General features: G+C 54.7%; 1 protein-coding gene across 9 annotated transcripts in view; it reads left to right on the top strand.

Annotated features, from left to right (window-relative positions):
• The window catches only part of CLEC16A (C-type lectin domain containing 16A), a 207,076-nt gene that overhangs the window by 106,549 nt on the left and 74,380 nt on the right, over positions 1-26,147 (top strand). The window contains exon 20 of one of the 9 annotated variants that reach the window (XM_089320725.1): positions 1,378-1,523. The exons of 7 other annotated variants lie outside the window; for them this stretch is intronic. In XM_089320725.1, the coding sequence (XP_089176851.1) occupies positions 1,378-1,481 (104 nt within the window). In that variant the 3' untranslated portion in view covers positions 1,482-1,523. Of the gene's footprint in view, positions 1-1,377; positions 1,524-26,147 lie in introns of those variants that run through there. One more of the 9 variants, XM_089320726.1, reaches the window with a different exon arrangement.

Raw genomic sequence — 26,147 nt, 5'->3', positions numbered from 1 at the left:
AGCACACCCCCACCCCCCCCACCCCCAGGAGCTCGGTGAGGCAGGGGCAGGAGTGGGGCTCTGCTGGCTGGCTCTGTTTCTGGCCTCCTTGCTGTTCCCTCGCTCCGTTCCTTGGAAGAACAAAGAAGCTATTTCCCCTGTCCACGCCATGCCCATCTCCCTCGGCCCTTCCACCCTCGAGAAATGGCCACAGGGCTTTCTGTAAGGATGAAAATTGATTGCATTGGCTGGAGAGAATCACAAACCAGTCTTTGTCTGATTTGATTCAGGACGAGAAAGGGAAACAGCTTGCCTTAAAGGAGCCACTCCATCAGGCAGCAGGAATGTTTGCGCCGTGAAAGGGAATTAAATTTTATGCTGGGAACTCACATTCCTTCTCCTCCCCCCAGGAGTGGCCTGCTGAAAGAAAGGTTAAAAGTATTTCACTTATCAATTTTAATTGATTAGATTGCTAGTTGAGATCACTTAACTGAGCCTTTTTGGGTAGTTGGCCATTAAGAAAGTAATGGCTGTCTGTCTTTACCCAGACTGATTGCAAATTATGCCTTTTGCTAAAGAGAGCAGAAAAGACGAGGGATTGTGGATTTTAAAAGCACATAGCACCAGAATAAGATGTGCATGTGTTGTTGGTTGGCTGTGTTGTTGGTTGTGTGCATGTGTTTGTGTGTTAGAGAGAGAGAGGTAATAAATGCTGGGGTGTCCAGCCTACTATTAGGGGAGAAATCTCCATACTTTGCATTTCACAAAATGCCTTCTATGAATACAAAAAATAGAAGCACCATGGGTGAAGGGCAGGTGAAGGCGTTCCTAGCTGCTAAATGACCGAAGCTGGGCATGTTTATGTCTCTCCCATGTGCTAGAGACAGCTGACTCAGGGAGAAATGCTTGGGATTGGTCAGCTTTATCTAGCTTGATATGGTCTGATAAGCTTAAAGGAATGGGCTCCACACAGCAGGAGGAGGTGACGGGAGTGTCACCCTGTGGTAAGAGAGCACACCCCTCTGGGCCAGGGGTGGCAGGCCTGGCACAATGGTGGCTTCTGACAAGGAGCAGCAAAGATGTGGTGACCCTGTTCAAGCAGAGGCCATTCTGTTTTTTGCTCCAGGGGAAGCAGCACGGGGCAAGGGTCATGAACCTGCAGCCCAGCAGACTGTGCTGAAGGGAGGCGGAAGGAAGGGCAGAGCAGACAGGGGAAGGGAGGGAAGGGGAACGTCGGAAACGATAGATTCGTAAAGAGAATGGCATCGTGAGTCTCCATGTTGCCCCAGCTGCAGCCCCACCGTCTGTCTTTAAAATGCCCACCCACACACCTACCCAGTGTATAAAGCAGATGGGAGACATCACAGTGTTGCACTGACAACCACTTCTCTCTAGCAGATAAGGACGTTGCGTTCCTCTTCTTAATTGAATTGGGTGCCACCGTTTGCCTATGGAGAACTTCCCAAGTCCCAGCTGCTGCTTTGGGCAGCCCCTCCAGCTGAAGCCTGTGTGTTCCCCTGTGCTGTCAACATGGCCCGCTGACATGATTTTGCAGCCCTGGCTGTAACTGGAGTAATCTGATTTGTGACACACACACACAGACACACACCCAGGCTCAATGGCTTTCACTTTAAAATGACTTTAAAAGACCTTCCAAGAAAGGCTTTTGAGAAGTTCAAATGAGATAGTGGGTGTAAAGCACACAGCACAGGCTTGGTGCATGATAGGTGCCTGGGGAGTGAGAGCAGGAGTTTGTCCCTGCTGCATCTGTTGAATGAGCGAGATACAACTTGTACTGCCAGGCTCCAAGGGGATGGCATTTTCAGCATGAGTAATGTCTTCAGGAGCATTTCCTGAGGGACTCAAACCACTTCATCCCTTGCGTGATGGCACTGTGTGTTGAAGTAGGAAGGACAGCCCCGGCTGCTTTGGCCAGAGGGAGGGTGCTGAGCTGACCCAGGCCGTGGGACTCATTCATGGCAGCGCGCCTGGACAGGATTACTCAGAGGACAAGCAGGCGTTGAGGAGAGGGCACGGATTCCTGCCTGGGACCGGCCAGAGGGCCTTCTGAGAGGATTCCTACCAGTTCCCCAATAGCAAGTGATCCTGGTGGAGGAGAAGTCATCGTCCTGACTTCCTGAAGAGACTCTGGGTAACCATGCATGTCCAGGTGCCCTTCCAGCCCGTGTCACACGGGCACGTGACATTCAGAGCATGTGCTGCGCCCTTCTGCAGTGAAAGTCCACTTGTTCCTTCAGCTATTTCTGGAGCATCTGCTCTGTGTCAGACACCGTGCTGGGAACTGGGATGCGACAGTGAGCCACCGCCAGGCGTGGCATGTCCTCCAGTCTTGGGGGGCTGGAACAGGAGGGAGGGAACGGAGCAGTGAAGGAAGTGACAGCGTGCCTGCTCACAGATGGAGGGGGCTCAGCAGAGTGAGAAACCAGGGCCGGCCCGTGCCAGAGGATCACCGGGAGGAGGCCTCAGAGGCTGGGGAGGGAGGGACCGGGAGGGCCTGGGGGCAGATCCACAAGTGAGGACTGCAAAGGTGCAGCTAAAGCGAGAGAGTGTGGCGTGTCCCAGAATCCTGTTGGAGGCCGCTGTGGCTGCAAATGAGCAAGGAGGCATGGCGGCTGGGATGGGCAGATCTCAATTCCAGGATTCTCCCCAGGGCCTTCTGTCCTTCAAGGACACTTCTGGACCCGGCCCTGCCCAGGCTGATGGCTACAGCAGAGGCTTTTGCACTGTGCTGAAGGGCTAGAGGGCTTGGGAGCCAGGCTGTGCCCTTGCCACTTGGCAGCCATGTCATCTTAGAGCCTAGGGCTCCTGGTGCCTCCATTGCGTCATCTGAGACCGGAGGTGTCGGGAGGAGTCAGCGAGCGAGTGCACGTGAAGTGTATGTGTAGAACCGTTCCTGGTACAGTTGCAGAGAGGCCAGGGTGGAGGTTGGGCTGAGGGTCAGCACCAATGGGCACAGGGAGGCGGGACAGGCGGGGGACTGTTTTGCAGCTGACCCTCGGTGGCAGTGTGAGAGGTGTAGGTTGACTCTTAGCTTTTGTGCAGGGGGCAGGGTTAAGGATGGCAGTCTTGGGCTTAGAAGGGCCAGGTCTGAGGAGCTGGGCCCCTGGGCAAGGGGTGCTGTGCGGGAGCTTCCCAGGTGTTCGGGGCAGTCAGAGCTTCCTAGTGTTGGCCCTCAGAAACAGTTGTCCATGTCACTTCATAGATTTCACCACTGTGGGGTTCAGTAGCCTGTACATCAATGTGCCATACACTGAGATGTCCCACACAACATTTCCACCATCGCTGCGTCTTCCACCTCGGCGTGGTGTAGCCTGGTTGCCGGCTTTTCCTCCAGAGACACCCCCCACCCCCGGCAGCCTGTTCGTGGCGTGCTTCCTGTGGGCTGAGAGAGGGGCCCGAGCCTCCGGAGGGAGGTCTGCAAATCTTGGGCGCTCCAGGCTGCTGGCTCACCCAGGCCTGGCACTCTTCCTAGCTCGTGGGGCCTGGAGAGCCCCATTGTGGAGCGCAGAGCAGTTCCCGCACCTCAGGGTTCCCTGGCCCAGCTGCAGTGAAGCAGGACAGAGCTGCTGGGCCTAGGGTTGCTGCGTTTATTTTCTTCTTTTAACCAGGCCGCGATTTGTTTGGGAAAGAAAGGTGTTTATGGACTGCCATTTTAGAAAATGAAGGACATTGGTAATACCAGGGCAGGCGGTAGGGAGGCAGCCTTTCACTGTGAGGGTCGGCTGGCCTGCCTGCCTGCCTGTCTGCCTTTTTCTTTCTTTTTTTAAAGACTTACTTGTTTATTTGAAAGGCAGAATTACAGAGAGAAAGAGAGGGAGGGAGGGAGAGGGCTGGGCCAGGCTGAAACCAGAAGCCTGGAACTCCATGCAGGTCTCCCGTGTGTGTGAGGGCCCCAGGCATTTGGGTCGCCTTCCACGGCTTTTCCCAGGCGATTAGCTGGGAGCTGGATTGGAAGTGGAGCAGCCGGGACCCGAACCAGTGCACATGAGGTGCTAGTGTCACAGGCAGCGGCAACCACGTACCCACATACCGAGCTCTCATAGGGGTGTGTGTTTAAAGAAATGCAAGCACAGACCAATTACAGAACAAAAACCAGCCTGCCTTCTAGAGCTCACCGTCTGGCGTGGGAGGACAGGCCCCGCGAGCTAGGTAGAGTGCCAAGCCCGGGCGAGCCATCAGCCTTGGGTCACGTGATCACAATGCCATGCAGATCCAAGCTGGGTGGCTGCCGCCCCAGGTACTGCGAGAGCAGGTGAGGGGCAGTGACCCCTCTGAGGCCTGATTGGGTGTGGGTGCCAGGAAGGGGCACAGCAGTACCAAAGGTGCTGGGGCTAGCGAGAGCTCCAAAACGCTTGCAGGTAGGGCCAGCGATGCTGAAGAGGATGCCTAGCTAAGGCCGGGCAGTGGGCCGTGCAGGCCCCGTGGGTGGATGAAGGATTCAGGGTTTATCCCAAAAACAGGGAAAGCGTTTTCGGCTGGCTGACATGATCAGATTTGTGTCTCAAAAGGCCCTCTCTGGGCTCTGTGAAGAGTAGATTGATGGACCAGGGCAGTGTTACAGCAAGGAGCTACAGAAGCGCTATCCACCCAGTGGTGTCCACACACGGTTTGCACACACCGATTTCTCCCAGCACACTGTCCTTGAGTGCCGCTCTGATCTGGGTACAGGGCTCTTCATCGCATGGAGGCCCATCCTGTTGGGTCCCTGGGGCCCAAGCCACTGCACCTTTGAAGATGATCGACAACTATATACCGTGCCAGCGTGCTCACCTCCTGGCAATGGCGGCTGCTGTGGGCCTCCCCTCTGTTCTCCTGGGGCTATTTCTAGCCTGGGACTTGCCTCTTCAGAAGAGCTAGGCGAGCATATAGAGGAAGTAGCCTTGGGTCTCAGAAAAATGCCAGATGAACCTCAGCTCTGTTTCTGTCTGGCTGTGCAACCTTGTACAAATCAGTTTACCTCTCTGAGCCTCAGTGTTCTTACCGATAAAACAAGAGCAGAATAATTGTAAGGGGGACATCGAGGTGGAAAACTGCCTTCCTCAGGCAGACACGCCCACAGGTGTAGTCTAGTGGCCCATAGGGTGTTTCAAGCAAATTTTGTGTGTGTTTACCAACATTTTAAAATCAGGATATTTTACTGTAGAAACCTAGCTGGCTGCCACTTTGGATATTAAAAGATCTGGCCATGTGGGGCATGTGTCCCCACAGCAGTAGTTGGCAACCTCCTTGCATGGGGTGAGGAGCGGTGCCCATCCCTACAGCCCCCGCTGTCTCCAGCCATGAGCCTCCACTGAACGCAGGCCTGTGTATCCAGCTCAGCCTCTCAGGTTTGCCCCGAACACAGCCTTGACTCACACAGCCTCACCATCTCAGTTGGAAGTTGCCCCAACCTGGTGGCAAAACACTGGGCTCATCGTCTTCCCTCTTTGACTCGAAGCCCACTTGCAATTCCTTGGCTCCACTTGGTCAGCACCTCTAGTCCTCCCCTCCACACATACCCAGGTCTGATGATCTCTCTGAGCCCCACCCCTAGTAGGTGATGTCATCTGCCACCATCTTTCACCAGGGCTTTACTGTAGCTTCTTATCCAGTGGCTTGCATTTGCCCTTTCCCCTACAGTTTACTCTCAACACAGCAGGGCTCCTTTTAGATCTAAGTCAGATTAGGTCCCTTTGCTCAGAATGCCCGAATAAAATATGGAGCCATTTACAGTGACCCACAGGATGCTCCTCGCCTGACACCACCTCCCCTGCCCAGCCTCCGTGCTGTTCCTTAGACACACCAGGCCTGCTCCCGCCTCGGGCCTGTGCTCAGGCTGCCCCGTCCGCCCTAAACCACTTGTTCTCAGAACAAGGACGTTGTGCGGCACTACAAGGCCCATGGAAGCACAAGCAGCAACCAGACTCCAAGTTCTTGATCCGCATTTGATATCCAGGCCCGGTCCCCCCTCTTTGTGTCCTTCATTTGCTGATGACAATGAACATGAACGTGAACGTCACAAGAGACCTAAAGGATGCCTTCATCCCACCCTAGTTCCTAGCATCTGCATGCTTCGTTCCGGCTCCCTTGCAGGCGAGAGCTTTTAGAAAGAGTGGAAGTCCCTGGCCGTCTTCACCTGATTGCCTGGAGATCCGTTTCCAGCCAAAAGTATTATGAAGCTGCCCAAGCAAGTTACGTGTTTTGATTCTAAGTTCATGAAAATGTGAGCTCATTGATTTGTTTTTCTTACAAGGTCAATGATGGTTTTTATGGTCCTGTCAGTTCTGGAAAATTCTCTATGTTGGCCTATTTTACTGATGGTTCAGTCATTGTCGTGTGCCTCATCCAAGCAAAAATGAAAAAATAGCATAAATCACAAAGGCAATGAAAAGTCCAGAATGTGGAACATTCTAGAAGACAGCTAACCCAGGCTTTCAAAAATGTAAAGTCTAGGAAGACAAAATAGGGGTTCTTAGATTATCGGAATGGAGAGAACCACGACTGTCTACCTGGATTGGATCTTGGATTGAGAACGTTAGTAGCTTTAAAGGGCATTTCTGTGGAAATGCGGGGAATTTGCATATGCATTGTAATTGAATAATGTAATTGAGATCCATATGACAGTTCTTGGGAATTTTAGTGGCATTATGTTTCAGTGGGAGTATGTCCTTGTTCTTAGGAAGTTGGGGCCAGTATGTTCAAGGGTAAGCAGACGCCTACTTCTTTGGAAGGACTTAGAAAAGAAGGGTGGATGGAAGACCTCTCTCTCTGACTCCCTCTCTAACTCTGCCTTTCAAATAAATAAATAAATCTTTAAAATGAAGAAGAGTGTGAGTTGAGGGTACAATGAGAGAGGAAGCAAATGTTGCTAAATGCAAAGGGTCTTCAAAACCTTAATGGGAAATGCAGATTATGAAAAAGCTACACGTGGATTTCATTATTTCTGGCACCACAGTAAACTCATCTTTTCTTAATGTTTTTAAAATTTTTTTTTCAACTTGTTAGAAACCCTGTGTCGAGGGCTGACTTTCACTAGATTGCAGCAAGGGAGCTGTTCTGCTACAGATGAAACGCCAGCGCAGAAGCAGGTCGTCCTCAAATGGTTTAGCACCAGGTTCCCCACGAAAATACGTCGCGTGATGGGCAGGAGAGTGGCCCCCTTTCCCAGGACGAAGGCTGTCCACACCGGACCCCATTCCTGATAACTAGCCGCTGACAGGGACGATGGGGGCTGGCTATCTGAGGCCAACCAAGGCTCCTTTGGTGCTGCTGTGTCACTCTGCCTGGGCGGGAATCTGACTTAGAGGCGTTCATTCATGATCCCACAGATGGTAGCTTCACCCCAAGCACATACACCAGATGTCTGAACCTGTGGTTCCTCTGTACCGAGCAGGATTACCATGGCAACAACACATCATCAGTAGGGCAAAACTAACCTGTCTGACAACGATCTAAACCCAGCTCATGTTCCCTGCTAGCGGGTGAACATAAACTCATCATTTAAGTCCATTTTCCACAAGCTTTTAAAAAAAGATTTATTTATTTATTTGAAAATCAGAATTACAGAGACAGAGAGGTCTTCCATCCACTGGTACACTCCTCAGATGGCTGCAATGGCTGGGGCTGGACCAGGTGAAAGCCAGGAGCCAGGTTGGCAGGGGCTCAAGCACTTGGGCCATCTTCTGTTGCTTCTCCCAGGCCATGAGTAGGGAGCCAGATCGGAAGTGGTGCAGCAGGGACATGAACTAGCACCCATGTGGGATGTTGGCATCATAGGCAGTGGCTTAACTTGCTATGCCACAGCACAAACCTCTCCACAAACTTTTTAAGTGCCCTTGTATTAGCAATTGATCAATCAGTGTGAAGGGCATATGTGTTTTCATTGTATTATTCTTTAAAGTTTCTTGGAAGCTTAACATTTTTTCAAAATAAAAGGTAAAGAGCAGGCATTGTGTTTCAGAGGATTAAGCCACTGCTTGGGTCACCCAGTGCTCATATTGGAGTGCCCTGAAATCAGATCCCACCTCTACTTTAGACCCAGCCTCCTGCCGATGCTCCTGGGAGGCAGCAGATGATGGACCGAGAGGCTGGCTAGCTGCCACCCTGGCTCCTGGTTCGGGCCTGACCCAGCCCTGGTGTTGTGGGCATTTGGGGAGTGAACCCATGGATGGAAGACCTTTCTGCTTCTCTGCTTTTACAATGAATAAATAAATCTTTTAAAAAATAATAAATACCTTAAGGAAGACGCAAGAAAGTTTGAATTCTTGGGACCGGCACTGGGGTATAGTGGGTAAAGCTGCCACTTGCAGTGCTGGCATCCAATATGGGCGCCAGTTCAAGTCCTGGCTGCTCCACTTCCGATCCAGCTCTCTGCTATGGCCTGGGAAAGCAGTGGAAGATGGCCCAAGTCCTTGGGCCCTGCACCCACGTGGGAGACCTGGAGGAATATTATATGTTTTTTTTTTTTTAAGATTTATTTATTTGAAAGGCAAAGTTACAGAAAGAAAGAGAGAGGGAGAGTCAGAGATAGAGAGATCTTCCATCTGCTCATTCACTCCCCAAATGGCAGTAATGACTAGGGCTGGGCCAGGCCAACGCCAGGAGCCAGGAGCTTCCTCTGGGTCTCCATGTGGGTGCAGGAGCGCAAGCATGTGGGCCATCCTCTGCTGCCTTCCCAGGTGCATTAGCAAGGAGGTGGATCAGAAGTAGAGCAACCGAGTCTTGAACTGGCGTCTATGTGGGATGCTGGCATTACAGGTGGCGGCTTAACTTGCTACCCCACAGCGCCAACTTTTGGGAGTGTTAAATGTGTAGGAACTGAGTTCTTGGATCCATAAAAGCCTGAGTTTGAACCCCAGCTCTGGGGTTGTGTGAATTAGTTCATCTCTCTAAGCCATTCCTCCTCATCCGTAAAGAGGGGCTGATAGCACTTGTGGACCATCCTGTAGATTAAGAGAGAAAATCTTGGGGCCGACAATGTGGTGTAGTAGATAAAGCCACCGCCTGCAACACCAACATCCGGTATGGGCACTAATTGAAGTCCCAGCTGCTCCACTTCCGATTCAGCTCCCTGCTAACGAGCATGGGAAAGCAGTGGAAGAGGGCCCCAGTGCTTGGGCCCTCGCACCCACGTGGGAGATTCAGAAGAAACTCCTGGTTCCTGGCTTCAGCCTGGCCCAGCTCTGGCTGTTAGAGTCATTTGGGGAGTGAACCAGCAGATGGAAGATCTTGCTGTCTTTCCCTCTCTCTGTAATTCTGCCTTTCAAATAGATCTTTTTAAATAAAAGAATCTCTAGAAAATGCTAGCATTATAATTAGCACACACTCATCACACTCAGTATACTCAGTAGCGTTCATCACCTTGACTGTGTGTTGGGCAATGAAAGATGTACTTTTTCCCTAGAAGGTTCTCTGTAGGAGTTCTGACAAAGCAAAGCCTCCGAACTGTTTTTGTCCAGGGGACACATTGAAAAGTGGAGGAAGTCATTTCAGGCTGGTTACTTAGAAGATAAGTTTCTTGGAAAGATGACTTTCAGGAACCTGGGTGCTAACTGATTGGAGCAGAACTGAAACCACAGTGGGGGGGACCCACATTGCTCCTTTCGGGCTGTTTAGTGCAGGCATCCCAGGGTGGGGCCCTGGGGAAGTGGCTTGTTGAATGCTGTTGCTGAAGTGGACTGATGCTGTTCACGCGAAACGCAAGAGGCAAACACGTCTGTGGCCTTGGAAGAGTTGGATGACGAGGCAGGTGTGATTTGTGGTTCTTTGGCCTGCACCCCCCCACACACACACATATTTTGTCTTTATTTATTTGAAAGAGTTGCCGGCACCGTGGCTCAATAGGCTAATCCTCCTCCTTGCGGCGCCGGCACACCGGGTTCTAGTCCCGGTCTGGGCTCCGGATTCTGTCCCGGTTGCACCTCTTCCAGGCCAGCTCTCTGCTGTGGCCAGGGAAGGCAGTGGAGGATGGCCCAAGTACTTGGGCCCTGACCCCATGGGAGACCAGAAGAAGCACCTGGCTCCTGACATCGGATCAGCACGGTGCGCTGGCCGCAGCATGCCAGCCGCGGCGGCCATTGGAGGGTGAACCAACGGCAAAGGAAAACCTTTCTCTCTGTCTCTCTCTCTCTCTCACTCTCACTGTCCACTCTGCCTGTCAAAAAAAAAAAAAAAAGATTTACAGGGAGGCAAGGAGGGAAGCAAAGAGAGGGAGGGAGGGAGGGAGAGAGGGAGGGAGACAGAGAGACAGAGATATCAAGATCCATTCTCCATCCATCCACTGGTTCACCCCCAGATGGCTGCAATGTCGGAGTTGGGCCAGGCCTAACCCAGAATCCTGGAGCTCCACCTGGGTCTCCATGGGAGTGCAGGGCCCAAGCACTGGGGTCGTCCTCCACTGCGTTCCCAGGCGCACTAGCTGGGAACTGGATGGAAGTGAAGCAGCTGGGACTTGAACTGGTGCTTGTGGGATGCTAGCGTTGTGAGTGGTGATTTAACCCACTGTCCCTCAGTGCTACCCACCCCCCCCGCATATTTTGTCTTTAAAGGCAGCACAGCCCACATGAGGTCTCTCAGCATGTAGATGTTTGGGCACCTGACCTGCCAACTTGGAGTCACTCCTGACCTCCTGGAACTTGATGATTAGGGGCTCACCAGCTCACTAGTCTCTGCGCCTCTCGTCCCCCAGCCAGGCTCTCCGCCCTCTTCCCTATGCAGCGTCTCCCAGGCAGTTGCCCAGTTCCTGGCGCCTGCATCTGCAGCCTCCTGCAGGACACAGCCTGTCTGCCTGGGCTGCCTTCCCAGCCCCTGCTCCCCTTGCACACGTAGCTGATGGGCACTACCACCTTGTGTAGCCCTAGTGCCTGGCACAGTGCCCGGTGCATAGTAGGCACAGGAAAGAGGCTTTGTTGGATTGAACCGATTGACGCTCGAGCAGTCACTTTAATTATTCATCAACACTTAAAGACTCTCATTAACATGAACGTGGTGTTTCTCAGTGTTGTCTGGAGTAATTTGAGGCAGTTGGACTGTGAGTTGGAAGAATGATGCTTGTTCATTACAATACTTAGCTTCCCAGTGCATTGAACTCATGTTGCTCCTTCTAAAAATATAGGTTGTCTTAATTCAACAGCTGAGCAACACCAGTCATATCAATCTAAGAGCTGAAATACCTCTCATTTCCCTTGTTTTTCTTTTCCTTACCCCACTTTGAAACTCGGATTCTGAATTAGACCAATCAAAAAAAAAATCATGTTTGAATTAAACCACCAATTCTCTGAGGAAATGGAAAACATGGAATTAACAGCATTTCCCCTTTCTTTATGAATTAGACTTCTTCTCTGTGTGCTTGATGAATAATGTTGCTGGCCACTTTTCAGAAATGAAGTAGAAATATGGAGAAATGAAATTTGTATCTTATAAACTGACTGGAAATGTGATTATAATACAGCTGTCAGTTTTGCTCAAGTGGAAAATTTTTAAGGAAATCCAATTGCAGCATTATTTGGTTCTTTTAGAGCAGGGTGATGTAGCTGCTTCCTGTGTATTGATTATTTGATTGGTACCTGTCTGCTGGACCTCTTTTTTTTTTTTTTCTCAGTAGCACTCATTGATGTGGTTTAATGTATATTCCTGTAATCTTTCCCTGTTTTATAAACTTACAATCATAATTGAGCATTCGAGAGAGATGCTCTGCTGAGATCACAAGGTCACCTAATGACTTTGCCCTCTTCTGTTGCTTATGCACTGAAGTGGATCTGGGACGGTTCTGAAAAAGACCAAAAATCGGCTTTTTTTTCCTCCCCTGTACAGAGCAAGATTTCTAGATTCCAGTCTGCGCCGCAGGGGAATGAGGCATATGAATAGTAGACTGGGTTTTGAGCTTTTCCCTTCCTCGCCTATTAAGTGATTGTTTCTGCTTAAAGACATTCTGCACTTTAAAAGCCTAGTCCTTCCCACGCACTTGAAAGTGGGGCCACGGTTAGCAGGAAGGGACCTGGTGGCTTAGATGTGCTCAGAGTGCAGCCTGTCCTGAGGCACCGCACAGCCCTCAGAAGTGGGTGGGTTCTGGATACAGCTGCGCCTCAGGGTGTTCCCCGCACCCGCACCCCGGCAGTGTCTCAGCGCCTCCAGACTCCCCGGCTGTACTTCCTGGGCCGTCCATCAGGAGTGTGAGACGCGGCCGCTGTGCCGAGTGCAGTGCCCGGTGGGACTTCGTAGAGCCCAGTTGACAGAGGCAGGCAGCACAGCATCTGCAGCTCAACGGGCTGAAGAACTGGCTGCGGGTGTCTTAGTCAAACCCCACTCCTCCACGCCAGGTCCAAATCTGAGTCGCACTCTCTCCTCCCGACAACCAGCCCTCAGCCAGTCCCTCCAGTTCAGGCGTCAAGGAGATGGAAAATCCAGCCCCTTCTCACTGTCTTCCGAGTCAGGACCCTGGAAGCAGCCTTTTCACGGAGCACCGGCTCCCTCCACTGCCCCTTCTCCGCCAGCAGCCGGCCTCCCTCTCGTGAAGCAGGGGTGGAGGACCTTTTCTCTGCCAGAGGCCGTTGGGTCACATCATTCATGGCCATACGAAATGATCAACCTGAAAATTAGTCTGCCATAGATTTATTGGGTTTTGAGTCCCGCCAGCAGGGCCAAACCCGATGACTTTGTGGGCCTTATGTGGCCCACAGACTGGCTGCTCCCCCTCTGTGAAAGTGACGTCAGAGTCCACTTGTCGGCCGGCGCCGCGGCTCAATAGGCTAATCCTCCGCCTTGCGGTGCCGGCACACCGGGTTCTAGTCCCGGTCGGGGTACCGGATTCTGTCCCAGTTGCCCCTCTTCCAGGCCAGCTCTCTGCTGTGGCCAGGGAGTGCAGTGGAGGATGGCCCAAGTGCTTGGGCCCTGACCCCATGGGAGACCAGGAGAAGTACCTGGCTTCTGCCATCGGATCAGCGCGGTGCGCCGGCCGCAGTGTGCGGGCTGCGGCAGCCATTGGAGGGTGAACCAATGGCAAAAGGAAGACCTTTCTCTCTGTCTCTCTCTCTCACTGTCCACTCTGCCTATCAAAAAAAAAAAAACAACAACAGAGTCCACTTGTCACCTGCAGGGCCCTGCGTAACATCTATCTCCCCGTCTGTCCCTCACAGTGCTGCCCCAGTCCTACCGAGGTCCAGAGAGTCCCACCCTGCACTGCTGGCTTCCCAGTGGCCTCAGCTCCTGCTTTGCCTCACGGTGCCACCAGTCAGCCTCCTGGCAGGAGTTTGTTGGGGGATCCAGGATGAGGCCTAATGTTGAGTTTCAGGTCATTCCTCACCACAGCCCACTCGCAAGGCTGCCTAAGGCTCTGCCTACACTGTGCTCCTCATCTCGAAGCCATCAGATTCCCACCTACCACCCACCACCCACCACACGCCCACCTCCACCACCTGGCCCAGCCACCAGGGATGACACAGAACCCAGTGACTGCTCGGGCCCCAGGAGGGGAGGAGGCTTGGCTTCTGGCCCCAATAGCTGATCAACCGCAAAACACCCAAACAAATCTCTGGGGAGGCGGAACCAGCAACAGACAGTGTGACCTTTACAGAAGTCTCACTCAGGAGAAAGCTGCCTCCCCTCTCCCAGCCACTTTCCCCAGGCTCTGGCCGGCTCCCTGGCCCTGCCTCCAGCCCAGCCCATTCCCACTGGGCAGAACAGGAAGGGGGGAAGTGGAATAGCACCTTCTTCCCAGCTTCTCTTAGGAGGGACAGCTCTGTTCAGTGCAGGTGTAAGTGCCAGGAAGTGTTGCCACTGGAACCCCAGAGGCAGGTCAAAGAGGCATTGGAAGCACTTCGAGTATGGCAGGATGACTGTTCACTTCTTAAACTCCAGAATTCCCCAGTGAAGCTCTCGCATTCCTGGTGACCGGCACAATAAATGGTGCAGTCCGGTTTCCAGTACATGTCACATGTTGTCTCTGCAAAGCTGTTAAGGAATGTACAGAGTACTGAGCTTGGGACATTTAAAAACTTAAATTGTCTTTTCCACGTGGACCTGTCTGGAAACACAAGTGGACATTGGTTTGCCACCCTGCCCTCGTCTGCCGCTACATAACAGAGAACCTGCTCTCAGGGCCTCCAATCTGCTGCTGACTCCATGGGCCAGGGCAGGGCAGCAGTGGGAAGCCAGTGGATCCCAGCCCAGGGCTTGCTGTCCCCAAAGGGGCTGCAGTGGAATTCCTCAGTCCGAGATTAAAATCCTACCCAACACTTGGATAGCCGTCTGCACCCAGGCCCACTGCAGAAGGCTCTGAGTCTCTTGCTGTCGGGCAGAGCCCTGGCATCTGTGTCTGGACGTGCTCCCTAGTGGTTTCCATTGCACAGGCAGTGTTGAGAACCATGAGGTTAGACAGCGTGAGGAATGCTCTGGAACCCAGCACATAGTCTCTGCTTGGCTGCATCCGTGAATTCCAGCCCCCTGTAGAAAGTCTCCTGCCCGCCCGCTGTGAGTCAGGTGTCCTCAGGTGCTGCTGCAGCCCCTCCTCCCTCTGCTCACCCTCACACAGCCCTTGTAAGCCAGTGGCATTGCCCAGTGCATCTAGCACGGCTGCTCGGCACGCCACGGCTGCGGTCGGGTCTGTGTGCGAGCACTGTGCAGCAGCCGAGGAGGCCGGCCACGTCTGTAGCAGGATTCCCTCCACCTCGCAGGATCATGCCGGGCACCAGGAGGGGCCCTGGGGGGCGAGGCAGGAGCCAGGCCCGTGAGGGAGGCTCGCATTCCCACCTGCCCCCGGCTCCTCCAGGGTGTGCAGCCAGCCAGTCTGTCGCGCGTGAGGCTCTCCCTTCCCTCTGGTCCTCCTCCCGGTATGCATGTCGAGGAGTCTGTAAGTTAACTGTGCAAGCAGTGCGCCTCTACCTAAGTTGGAGACAAATCGCCTGGCTTCTCGAGCTTGAGCGCCTGGTCTGAGAGAGGAAGGGCCTGGAGATGGGGAGCCCTGCACACGGCGCTCCCGGCCACATGTGTCAGGCGGCTGCTGACCTGCTCCGTGTTTGGCCTTGTCTGTCATCACTGACTATGTGGGCTGGGCAGCAGGTTCCCTTGTGGAGCTCACAACTCGGCATCACTGAAACTCCAGCCGGTCCCTTCCTCTCCTGGTTGTCTGCAACCAGTGCCGGTACCTGCCGCCGGAGAACTGTCCAGACTGGAGTCGGAAAGGAGAGGCTCAGAAGTCGGGGCTGAGCCAGTCTGTCTCCCCAGCCCTCACGACTTTGGAGATCGTTTGGTGATAGCCAAGAGCTCCGTGTTCTCATTCCGTCTTCACCTCTGCCCCTTGACCCAGTCTGGGCCACCATCTTTCACTCTGGGGGTCAAGGTGAAAGAGCTTTCTTCCTCCCCCTACCAGATTCTCAGGCAGGGAAGCCCCACGAAGCTTCCTGGTTTTTCGGTCGGATGGTCTTTCACATTCATCTTTCTTCACTCCCCAGTCCCAGGCCTTCGCATTTTATAATATGCTTTGCATTTTTTTTTAAGATGCATTCGGGGTTTTCCAGAGCTGGGCAGAGCCAGGAAATATGCATGTCACTTAACTGACTCCAGTTAACCTTTAGCCTTTAACTGGTTTCTCATAAAACTTACATCTCTCCCAGATCTGGTTTGCATTCTGCAGAGCAGCAAAATGGACGAAGAGCCACGGCTTTCTCTGTTCCCCGCTGGGCCCCTTCCTTTGCTGCCGCCACTGCCACGAGCCCAGAACCAGCCTCTGACAGAGAGGAAGTGGGAGGTGGAAATGTGCGTCCCGGGCAGTGGCTCGCAGAAGGTTCCAGGCGAGATTTATGCAGCCCTGGTTTCACGCTGCTTCCCGTTCACTGTGGCATCTTCACAGTGGCCGTCGAGAATGCTACCTAGTGACGCGTGTGCTCGGGCCAGGCCTGGGTGCTCGTTTGACCCAGCGTAACTCATGCAGCCCTCACAGCCTAGCAAGGCTGCTCCTGTTACTATCCCCGTTTTTCAGACAAGGAAGCTGAAGCACAGAGAGCCTTCCCAGAGTCAGGAGGAGGGGAGCCAGGACGCAAACGCAGCATTGGCTCTGTAACACGTGCACACTGAATTCCAGACAAAGACTCCTCCTCCAGTTCTCTCGCCCCCTAACTGATGGGGCGATGGGCAGTGTGCTAGGTGCCAGGAATGCAAAGCTTGCCCAGGCACAGCCCTGCTACCTGCAGGCAGTGGGGCACAGCAGCAGGTGGTTGTAGGTGCTTGGAGGGGGAAACTGCAGGATGCAAATGGAAGAACAGAGAGTAGTGCAGTCTTTGCTGGGGGTCTGGGGTGAATGAGTTCAAGGCTGACTTGTGAGAGCCCGAGCTGTTGAGCCAAGCGTTCTGAGTGTTTACTCCAGGCAGGGGGCTTCTGGTCAGCAGCCACATCTAGAACGTGAGATGGTGATGAATCCCTACAAACGTAGCAGCCTGAAACATCACCTGTTCATTATCGCACCGGCCTGGAGTTCAGCAGTGTGAGCCAGGTCTCACTGGGAGCAAATCCAGGAGGTGGTGTTCCTTGTCGAAGCTCCCTGGGAGGAGCCGCTGTCTCACTTGTCTAGATTCCAGAGGCCACCTGCATTCTGTGGCTCATGGCCCCTTCTTCCATCTTCAAGACTGGCAGCATGGGTCATCCTCACCGTGCAGCATTCTTCTTCTTTTTTAAAGATCTATTTGTTTATTTGAAAGAGTTACACAGAGAAGGAAAGACAGAGAGAGAGGTCTTCTATCCACTGGTTCACTCCCCAATTTGCTGCAACAGCTGGGAGCTGTGCCAATCTGAAGCCAGGAGCCAGGAGGTTCTTCTAGGTCTCCCACGTGGGTGCAAGGGCCCAAGGACTTGGGCCATCCTCTACTGCTTTCCCAGGCTATCAGCAGAGAGCTGGAGCAGAAGTGGAGCAGCCAGGATTCGAACCAGCTCCCATATGGGATGCTGGCACTGCAGCCGGCAGCTTTACCCACTACGCCACAGCGCTGGCTCCCAGTGCATCATTCTGACTGTTCTGTCTTGCTCTTCCACTTTGAAAAACCCTTTCTGATTAGATTGGACTCCCTGAAATTATCTAAAATAATCTCCCTGTCCCTAGGCTTTCCATTTAATTACACGTAGAAATCCGTTTGTGATGTCCCATATTCAGATCTTGGGGATTAGGCGGTGGACACTTCTGCAGCCCGTTTTACCCATGACAATGAGAATGTGGGAACTGGCAGCAGCTGTGGCTGGAGAGGGAGGCGGAGGCTCTGCAAGCACACTACAATCGAGGACTCCCCAAGAACAATCAAGGTACAGTCACCTTTGGATGCTTTGGGGTTAGGTGATCTGGGCCTCTCCCACCATCGCAGGTGCCCTGGCAGGCCCCTCTGACCTTTCAGTCCCAGTGAAGGGCTGAGGCATGCCCAGCAGGCCCTGGGTCTCTGAAATGCCAGTCACCTTTTGTCTTACTTCAGTGGTGCAGGCTCAAACTTTTCTCTGCCCTGCACCTACCACTGCCCTAGGATGGCCCTGGTCTCTGGCCCAGCCCTGGTCTCCTTTCCTGCCCGTCTTCTCCATCCTGCCCATGTCTTGTTATTGGGGCTCTCCCAGGTAGCTCAGGCTCACTGATCCCCAAACTCTTCTTTCCTTTTTGCCCCCAGAGGTTCCAAGGTCATCCTCCATGGCCACCTGACCCCCAGTCCTAGACCACTTCCCAACTGGAGGCAACCACTTTGCGGGTCCTCAAGCCACAAGCCGCTTAATTACCCAGCACACTCATTAGTTGAGGACCACAGTTCTGAGCCAGAGAGAATGGGCTTCTCTCCAGCCAGTTTTGGCCAGGAGAAATTTTAACCCAAAGCCCACATTTGGGTTTGAAAGGGACCTTTCTCCAGGAAAGGATTAGAGAGCTCCAGTCATTAAATGGTTTGCTACAAAATGTTAGTCCTTGACTAAAGTGGCTGGATTTAAAAAATGAAATAAAATAAATGTTGTGTTTGCTTGTTTGCTTTTTCAAAAAATGAGAACATTGTTTACCATGGTGGAAAAAACATTCTGATTCAGGCCTCGAGTAGATGCATGAGATCTGAAGTTCTGCAAACGCCTCCCTCCGTCTGGATGGCTCTTGGTGAAAAACAAGCCCACGGCAGCCTTAGGAGCTGTGTACGCCAGCACGTGCTGGGTGCACACAGGAAATCCCAGTAACTTGCTTCGTGCAAACCCAGATCTGCTGCTTCACAGTTACCCCAGCACGGCCAAGCACCGGGGCTGCTGCGTGGCTACCGCTTCCCTGGAAGGCCTAGGTCCAGGTTGCACTTCTCCTCCTGCTGTGAAGAGAGCGTTTCTCAAGAACACAAGTGCCAGCCGCCCCACTCCCTACGTGATCCCGGGTGACAGGAACTCCGTTGACAGGCTGCAGTCCCAGCGAGTTGACAATGACCTGGGTGGGGATGAGCCCTCAGTGCAGGCGGCTGGAGAGGCCGTATGGTTGTTTGGGTGTGGGATTGTATCTAGCACTGGAAATGGAGGGAGCTGGAGACCTGGCCTCGCCACCCAGTTAAAGCCAAACTGGGAGCTCCCACTGGGGTTTAGGCTTCAGCTTGTCCTCCAGCAGATCTCTGGGTTTGCCTCGCCTGTCCCAGCGCCTGTGACATCAGCACCCCCATGGGAGCCCATCGAAGGCTCTGAGAGGCCCTGCAAACCCAAAGTTGACCCAGTGTGGGGTAATGAGAGTGGTCACGTGGTTGTGTGCCAGGTACTGAGGCCTCCCAGGTGGGAGGAACCCAGCCAACCCCTGCACCCACTTCATTTGGCTGGAGCCCTAGGCAGCCCCAGCTCAGTCACTGTAGCGTTGCCTGCTGTTGGCAGCCCCGAAGCCGTGTTCTTCCTCAGCATGAGCCCTCACACCTCTCGGTTTCCCCTGACCTCTGGTTCCAGCTAAAGGTGGTGCTAGAGGCTTAGAACAAACCCACTGCCCTAGCCCTTGGCCCCAGTCCTCTCTCCTGCTCCCCATCAGCTGGGAGGGTGGGGGGACCACCACAGGGACTGCCCTGTAGAGGGAGAAGTTTGGCTCTGATGCCCCATTCTCGTGTTTACTCTGCCCTGGACGGAGACTGGCAATGGGCTTTTCACCTTCGGGATGGGGCTGAGGGCACAGCCCCTGCCTTCTGCTGGGGGGCGGAGGGCACAGCCCCTGCCTCTGTCTGCAGCCGCGTCCAGCCTCAGCCCTTTGCTGGTTTTTGCTGTTTGCCAGCAGAGCAAAGGTGGGAGCCTGATAGGGCCAAGCAAGACGTGTGCTGCCTGACCCTCAGCCCTCTCTGGGGCCCAGCCACACCGGCCTCCTCCAGTTCTGTGATATGAGGACTGCTCCCTTTTGCTGCTGGCCCCTAGCCCAGCCTCTCCCTCTGCCATTATGGTCCTCTGTGCTTGGTCGCCTCCCTGACATCCCTCAGCTCTCTACAGATAGTCCCTTACCAGTGAAACCTTTCCTGACCCCTTAGGACTTTCCCAGCATTCTCTACTGTGTGTAGTTTTGGGATTCCATGTGGTTATTGGAGCCCCAGCTCCTCTACTCACAGGTGGCTCCCAGGGCTGAGGGCAGAGCAGGTGCTCATTGAAGAGTTGCTAGACACCCAGGAATGCAAATGAGAAGCTGGGTAGGATCCAATCCACAGCGGGGGCCACAACGGAGGCCATGGGTCTCGTTTTCACAGAGCGGACCTGTTCCGGGGCCCGAGGCTGTGACCCACGTCTGAGCAGTTCCTGACTAAGGGGCCATCTCTTTTCGAATTGGGAAGTTGGAATTCAATCCAGAGTCGATTAGAGGGCCTGGTGTTCGTCTTCGGAACTCGCCCAGCTCTGCCTCACCTCCAGGGCGGAGGGAGGCAGTGTTAAACGTACAGGTCACTCAGCACCTCGGGGTGGGTGGTAAATCAGAGCACCCCACCGTTCCCTGGGGAACCCTCGGGAAGCCTGCCCTTGTTCAGTTCCCGGCGAGGACGCCGCTGGGAAGAAGCAGCCAGGGCTGGGTGGTGATTCCCTTGAGGAAAATCAATGCTGGGCCATCAATCCCGAAGGCAGGAAGGGCCCGCAGCCAGATGGCTGTGCCTGGAATAACTCACGAGCCATGTGGCCCCACGGTTAGGGAGGCCTCTCCTTGGCCCTGCGTATGAATCAGCAGCCCTTCCGCAGAGAGAGGGGGACCTTTGTCAGGTGAAGGGGACGGCAGCCAGCTCCAGAAGCCCCTCTGCAGCAGTCGGGGGGGTCGGAGGTTGCCTCTCCAACTTCCTTGTCTCCAGGGACCAGTGCTGGGCCCCTGCATGGACAGGGCCAGGAAGCCTGGTTGGATCCCAGGAAGCGGCACCCAGCCTGGCTGTCGGCGGAATGGGACGGTCACATTTGCACACCGCAGGCTTTAATTGGGTGGTCGGGGTTGGGTGGCCACGTCTGTGGCTTGCATAAAACACTCGCAGGATGCTTTCTGTGAAATGGAAGCTGGCAGGCCGCATGGTCGGGTCCCTTTGGAGATGAGAAGGCCACACACTGGGTCACAAGCAGATTCAGCCAAGTCCCAAGTCTGCCATGAGGCCGTGGCTGCTCTTCGTCTTTCCAAGTCTCTGTTTCTTCAGCTATAAAATGGGGACTGTGAGGCCCAAAGACCTCAGGCCCTAAAGGAGGATTTGGTGAGAAAAGACACTTAAAATACTGAGAACAGTGCCACGTGTTCCAGCACCAGGCAGGCCGTTATCCTCTGTTCCTGCCAGAGCTAAGAACCAGCTCACGTTTTGATCAGAAGCGGCTTTGTCTCACCGTGTGCAGGACCCTGGTCCCAGGGGTCGTGTGCCGTGTGGTCCAGCCGGGCTGCGCTGCACTTAGAAATTCACGTTCGTGTCTCCGTGGCTTTCACACAGTCCAGATTGACTTCCTGCTCACTGGCATGCCCGCCGTGGGTCAGCAGGAACCCTGCTGGCCATGTCACTCAGAGACCAGGCTGGCGGAGGCTGCACACGCGGCCTGGCGCACAGCACCTCCCCGGTGTCCAAGGCAGGCCACGGTGAGAGAGAGGCAGGGCTGCACTGCGGCTGCACAGTGCCGCAGGCCGGGAGGGACATGCTGCTTGTCACTGCCCCAGTGGTTTCCAGGCTGGCAGAGGCTGGGAAGATGGGCTAAGGGGGATGGTGATTTCAGAGGTCAGCAGTGAATGTCCCTGCCCGTCCCTCTTGGGTCAGCAACCGCTCTCTGGGTGCTTGGGGCACTCGGAGCACCCTGCTCCCACCTCAAAGCAGGAATAAAGCTGAAGAACTTGCAAGAAATCTGAGCAAAGGCCCGAAAGTGAAAAGGAAAGGGAAGAACTTGGTCTTGGTTGGCCAAGAGCCCCGCCCCTCAGTGTGGGTAACTGCGCCGGGTGAGTACGTGACTAGGCCCGTGGAATCCTCTTGTACTGCTGAGGCAGGTAACAGCTTCTCTCGACACCAAGGGCACAAGGTTCCAAGCGGTCACACGGCTAACCCAGGTGTCCATTTAGGGCTCCTGCTTCCCTCTCTGTTGCCAAGTCCGTGCCCTGGGCCTGCCCTGGGAGTCAGGCTGGCCCGAGCCTGAGATCTGGGATGTGCCTGCTGCGGGTGCTGTGGCTGGTGCTCGCAGGTCATCCTCCTTGTGTTTGTACGGCTAGGGTGGGAAGGACCCTGAGAGAGAAGGGGTTGGACCCTGGACTACGTCTGGGTGTTTTCTCAGATCCAGCGAACGCTATGGGGAGAATGCTCATGGTGACCACCATGGGGCAGGCTGAGGAAGCGTCGTGGTCTCGGGAGAGTTGGATTTTGTGCCCTCCGATACGCAGCTCCGGGCTTGACATGTGCCCGTGTCTGCAGCCCTGGCTGAGGCTGTCTCCAAAGCAGAGCGTGGTGCCTGTGGTGGCGTCCTGAGAGCCCGCTCTGCTCAGGGTGCCTGGGCATCGCCTGGGAAATGGGCACACACCTGCTGCCGTCTCTGCCCCCTCGCTCACCCATCCTGGGCCTTGTCAGGTAGAGGTGCTGCCACTGAGTCAGTGGCTCGCGTCTTTTCCTTTTGCTGTTTGAAGAAGTACCTTTTAGGCCGCCAAGTAATAGAGAACAAACTGTGCACATTGTAAAAAGCATGAAGAATACCCAGTGTGTTGAGTCAAAAGTGAAAGTCCTCCTGCCCTGCCTGCCCGCCCGGCAGCTCCTCCCCAGGCTCGTTGCCCCTCACACCTTAGTGCCCGTCTTCCTGGAGACACTTGCCCTGTCCGGTTTACCTCTGTCACTCTGTCACCCCAGGACTGGCACTTGGTAGGCGCTCAGGAAATATTTGCGGGTGGATGACTTCAGCTGTAGGTTTTACACCAAGGGGACCGGGTATGTCTTGTTCTGCAACTTGGTTTTGGCACCTTAAAGTGGGAGTTCCCTGTGTCAGGACGGGGGGTGGAGCTTACCTGCACCCTACTGTATGAAACAGGGATGCCCCGAGTGTTGGTCCTTGGCAGCCGTCCCCGTGGGGGGCACTGGGCTATGTCCAGTTGGTCACTGTTGCTCAGCAGCAGGAGTGCCAGCCTCGTGAGCCACACTAGTCATCAGTGCGGGCTTCCCAGCCGTGAACTTGCTGGGATCAGAGGTAGACATCGTGTTTATGACAGCTCTTATCAAACCGCCCTTCACAAAGGCGTCTGTTCCCATCGAGCTCCTGCTGGCAGCTTAGGGAGATACCTGTGTCCTCACCTCTCTCCCATGTCGGCCACCGTCGGCCTGGTGATTGGCAAAGGTGTCTGCAGGAATTCTACCTTCCACAGCCCAGGTGGCCGGGGAGAGGGCCCTGCTCAGGAGAGGACTGGTCAGAACACCAAGGCCTCTGGCAGGGCCGTAGGACATGGCTTGCTGTGTGGGTTCAGGGGCACCGCTGTGAGCCAAGCACCCCTGGCTTCTGCTCCGTTGTTCGTCCCTGTCTTTGCTCATCCGAGAGGCACCAGACAAGACTTCCTGCAGTTGGAGTTCCTGCCTCCTTCCTGGGTGTGTGGGGGGGGAGGGGGGACACAGCTGCGTTCTCGCAGAGCTCCACCGTCCTTCACACTCGAGAGTGTCTGTTTAGACGTTCCCAACCCTGCGCTTGGTGGTTGTTTATTTTATAATCGTCCCAGGGATCTGCTTGCTTGGTTATTCGGCCCTCTGCCAGATGCACCATTGCATAAATTCAGACAGCCTGTGCCTCAAGTCTGGTTCTCCGGAAGAGCCCTAGGACGGGGAACTGACCTGCCCCCACGTGATCAGAGCTGCCTCAGGCAGGCAGGCGACCCATCCGTCATTCTCTGTGAACTTCTGGACGTGAAGAAGAGCTAGAAATGGCTCGTTCCTTCCCTTGTTTGTGGATTCATCTGGAGGCCAGTCAGAAAAGGAGTGGTAGGGGACCCATGGCGTGTGACAGATGTGCCCGGGCAGCTGCAGCCCCTCTGGGGAGCCCTGAGCCGATGGCTCCCTGCGTGTCTTCCAGTAACTCCCCACCCCCTTCTAGGCCAGCGTCTTAGAAGGCGCTAGGGCTCGTGGACTGTGCCTTGAAAGCTCCTTTCTCAGTAAAGGCCTGAGATAAGCAGTTTTCTTACTAGGTGTGTACCTACCCCTACTCATACCATGAACAGCTTCCATTAAAAGAACCGGGAGATTGACAACTGGTGTTAAGAAAGAGCCCAGTTCTTTCCAAGGGCAAGAAGGAAACAGCATGTGGCCGTCCAGCAAAGCCCGCAGGTCTGTGCCGTGTGGGCCTCTCGGTGAGGCGGGCCTGCGTGGCAGCATGAGTGCCATGGTCAGCCCCCAGCAGCTCCCTGTGCACCCAGAGTCTGCCTCTGGGGGGTTGACCTGGGGGGCAGCCCCTGCAGAGCAAGGGAACTGGCACGGAGGTACCCCAGCGGCTTCCGCACATCACTTAACCTAAAGCTGAGGTTTTCCTTGTCGGAAAAATGAGGGAAATTGCTGGGAAAGCCTTGAGCACAGCGCCCTGAATGCAGCGGGCCCCTGACAGGTGCGAACTCAAGTTCTATGCCCGGGGCCACAAAAATAACCTGCTGGGCTTGCTGGCCACTCCCCTGCCGTCGGATGAGGCTGAGCTGTTCCCACTAAGTCAGCTGCACAGAGAAGGCAGCAGATCTGAGTGACAGGGCCCCCAGCTGCCGTGGGTTCGCTTCCTCAGAAGGGCCTCCCCACTGCTGGCCTCTCTCACCACGGGGCCTCTCCACCGTTGGCCACAAGTCAGCTCTTGAAGAGCACACGGAGACCCTGTAGGCATTTCCAGCCTCGCGGGGACACGTTTGAGCATCACCAGCGTCAGCTTGTCTCCCCAAAGCTTCTGAGTTCCTCCTTGCTTTCTGGCTGTCTCCCTGTCTTAGTTTTAGTCTTGGTGCGGGGTGGTGAGAGCAGGGACTCGAGTCAGAATCTCACCAGGGTTCCAGGAGCAGTTCTGTGCTCCACTAGCTGTGTGACCTTCGGCACGTCCCCGACACTCTGAGGGCCCATCTGTCCAACGACGTGGCTATGGGAATCACTTAATGTGCTGGTCCAGTGCTTGGCCTGTCACTGTCATCTTAAGAGTCACCGTGGGCTGGCGCCGCAGCTCACTAGGCTAATCCTCCGCCTTGTGGCGCCGGCACACCGGGTTCTAGTCCCGGTCGGGGCGCCGGATTCTGTCCCAGTTGCCCCTCTTCCAGGCCAGCTCTCTGCTGTGGCCCGGGAGTGCAGTGGAGGATGGCCTGAGTACTTGGGCCCTGCACCCCATGGGAGACCAGGAGAAGTACCTGGCTCCTGCCTTTGGATCCGCGCGGTGTGCCAGCTGCAGCGCGCCAGCCGCGGCGGCCATTGGAGGGTGAACCAACGGCAAAAGGAAGACCTTTCTCACTGTCTCTCTCTCTCACTGTCCACTCTGCCTGTCAAAAAAAATTAAAAAATTAAAAAAAAAAAAAGAGTCACCGTGGCTCTTAGTCTAGTAGGAAACAGGCCAGGAGGCAGGCAGTGCCCCGCCCCCGCCCCCGCCCCCGTAGAGCAAAGTGGAGCCAGGGCGACAGCCGTCTTCATCCAGAACACCCATCCAGACCCATCCCAGGAGTCTGCTCTGCCCACCCCCAGCCTTTGCCTCTGGGGCACTGCATGGATGCCCCGTCATCTCCTGTGGGTTCAGCGAGACCTGCTCAGCCAACCCACTGAAGCATGGGAGAAAGGGACTCTACCTGCCATCCTTTGAAGTGAGCCTGGACAGCCAGCTCGAGCAGGCTTTGCTGGACACGTTCATGATGTTGCTTGAACTTGACCGTCTCCCTTTCCCTGCCTTCCTTAATTAAAGACAGGCAGTGATGGGTTACCTTTGCCTTTATGTCTGTGCTACCCAGCTCTGAGTAGCCACCAAGTAATATCTCTTGAAGCAAAGGGAACTTGTTTTTGAAGAAGTAAACATCATTCAGCCATTGGGGGTGGGTGGACAGATGCCAGGCCGAGGGCACAGTATGGTGGGCGAGGTCAGGGTGTCCCGGAGACTTAGTGGAGGGTGGACGCAGAGCCAGGGGCCCCAGGGCAGGGGCAGTGTGGAGAAGGGGACCCTCAAAAGGAAAGTGTGCCCCTTCCACAGCCTCGCCTGGGGGTAATGGGGGAGCAGGACTGGAGGCAGCAGCCAAGAATGCACCTTTCTGGCTGGGCCTGGAATGATAGGACAGTGACCCAGATCCTTGGGACACAGGATGGACCAGTGGGTATGATGCAGGTGGTTAGGAGCAGGGATCGCCAGCTTCCTGACCCATGGTGGGGGATGGGGTGATGAGGGCTTTGGGGGCGGGGATCTTGTCACACCCTTGCAAGGGCCCTGGTAGCTTATTTCTGTCCCAGGGCTGACACCATTCATCTAGGTGAGGCCCTGGTCACAGCCTCCTCCTGACCCCCCGTGCTTGCTGGCCCCGCAGGGCCCCTCCTAGCCCTTTCAAGCCACCTTGCTGCAACACCTTTGGATGAGAGAAGATGCAGGCTCCGGGGGCTTCCCCCGGAAGCTGCAAGATGCCATGAGTCAGGGTTGCTAAGGCAGGACCCAGAAGTCCGGCACCAGCCCCAGGCAGGCCATGCCTGACAAGTTTCCAGCCCAAAGTGCGATTACAGTCAACAGTGTAGAGGCCAGTGTCAGCCTCACCTACAGGGGCAGGGCTGTGGGAGGAGGCA

This window comes from Oryctolagus cuniculus, chromosome 19 (genome assembly GCF_051225735.1).
Source record: "Oryctolagus cuniculus isolate XC-2025 breed Fujian yellow rabbit chromosome 19, ASM5122573v1, whole genome shotgun sequence".
Taxonomy (NCBI): Eukaryota; Metazoa; Chordata; class Mammalia; order Lagomorpha; family Leporidae; genus Oryctolagus; species Oryctolagus cuniculus.
Note: the sequence above shows the minus strand (reverse complement) of the source record. Positions and strands in the feature narration are given on the sequence as shown.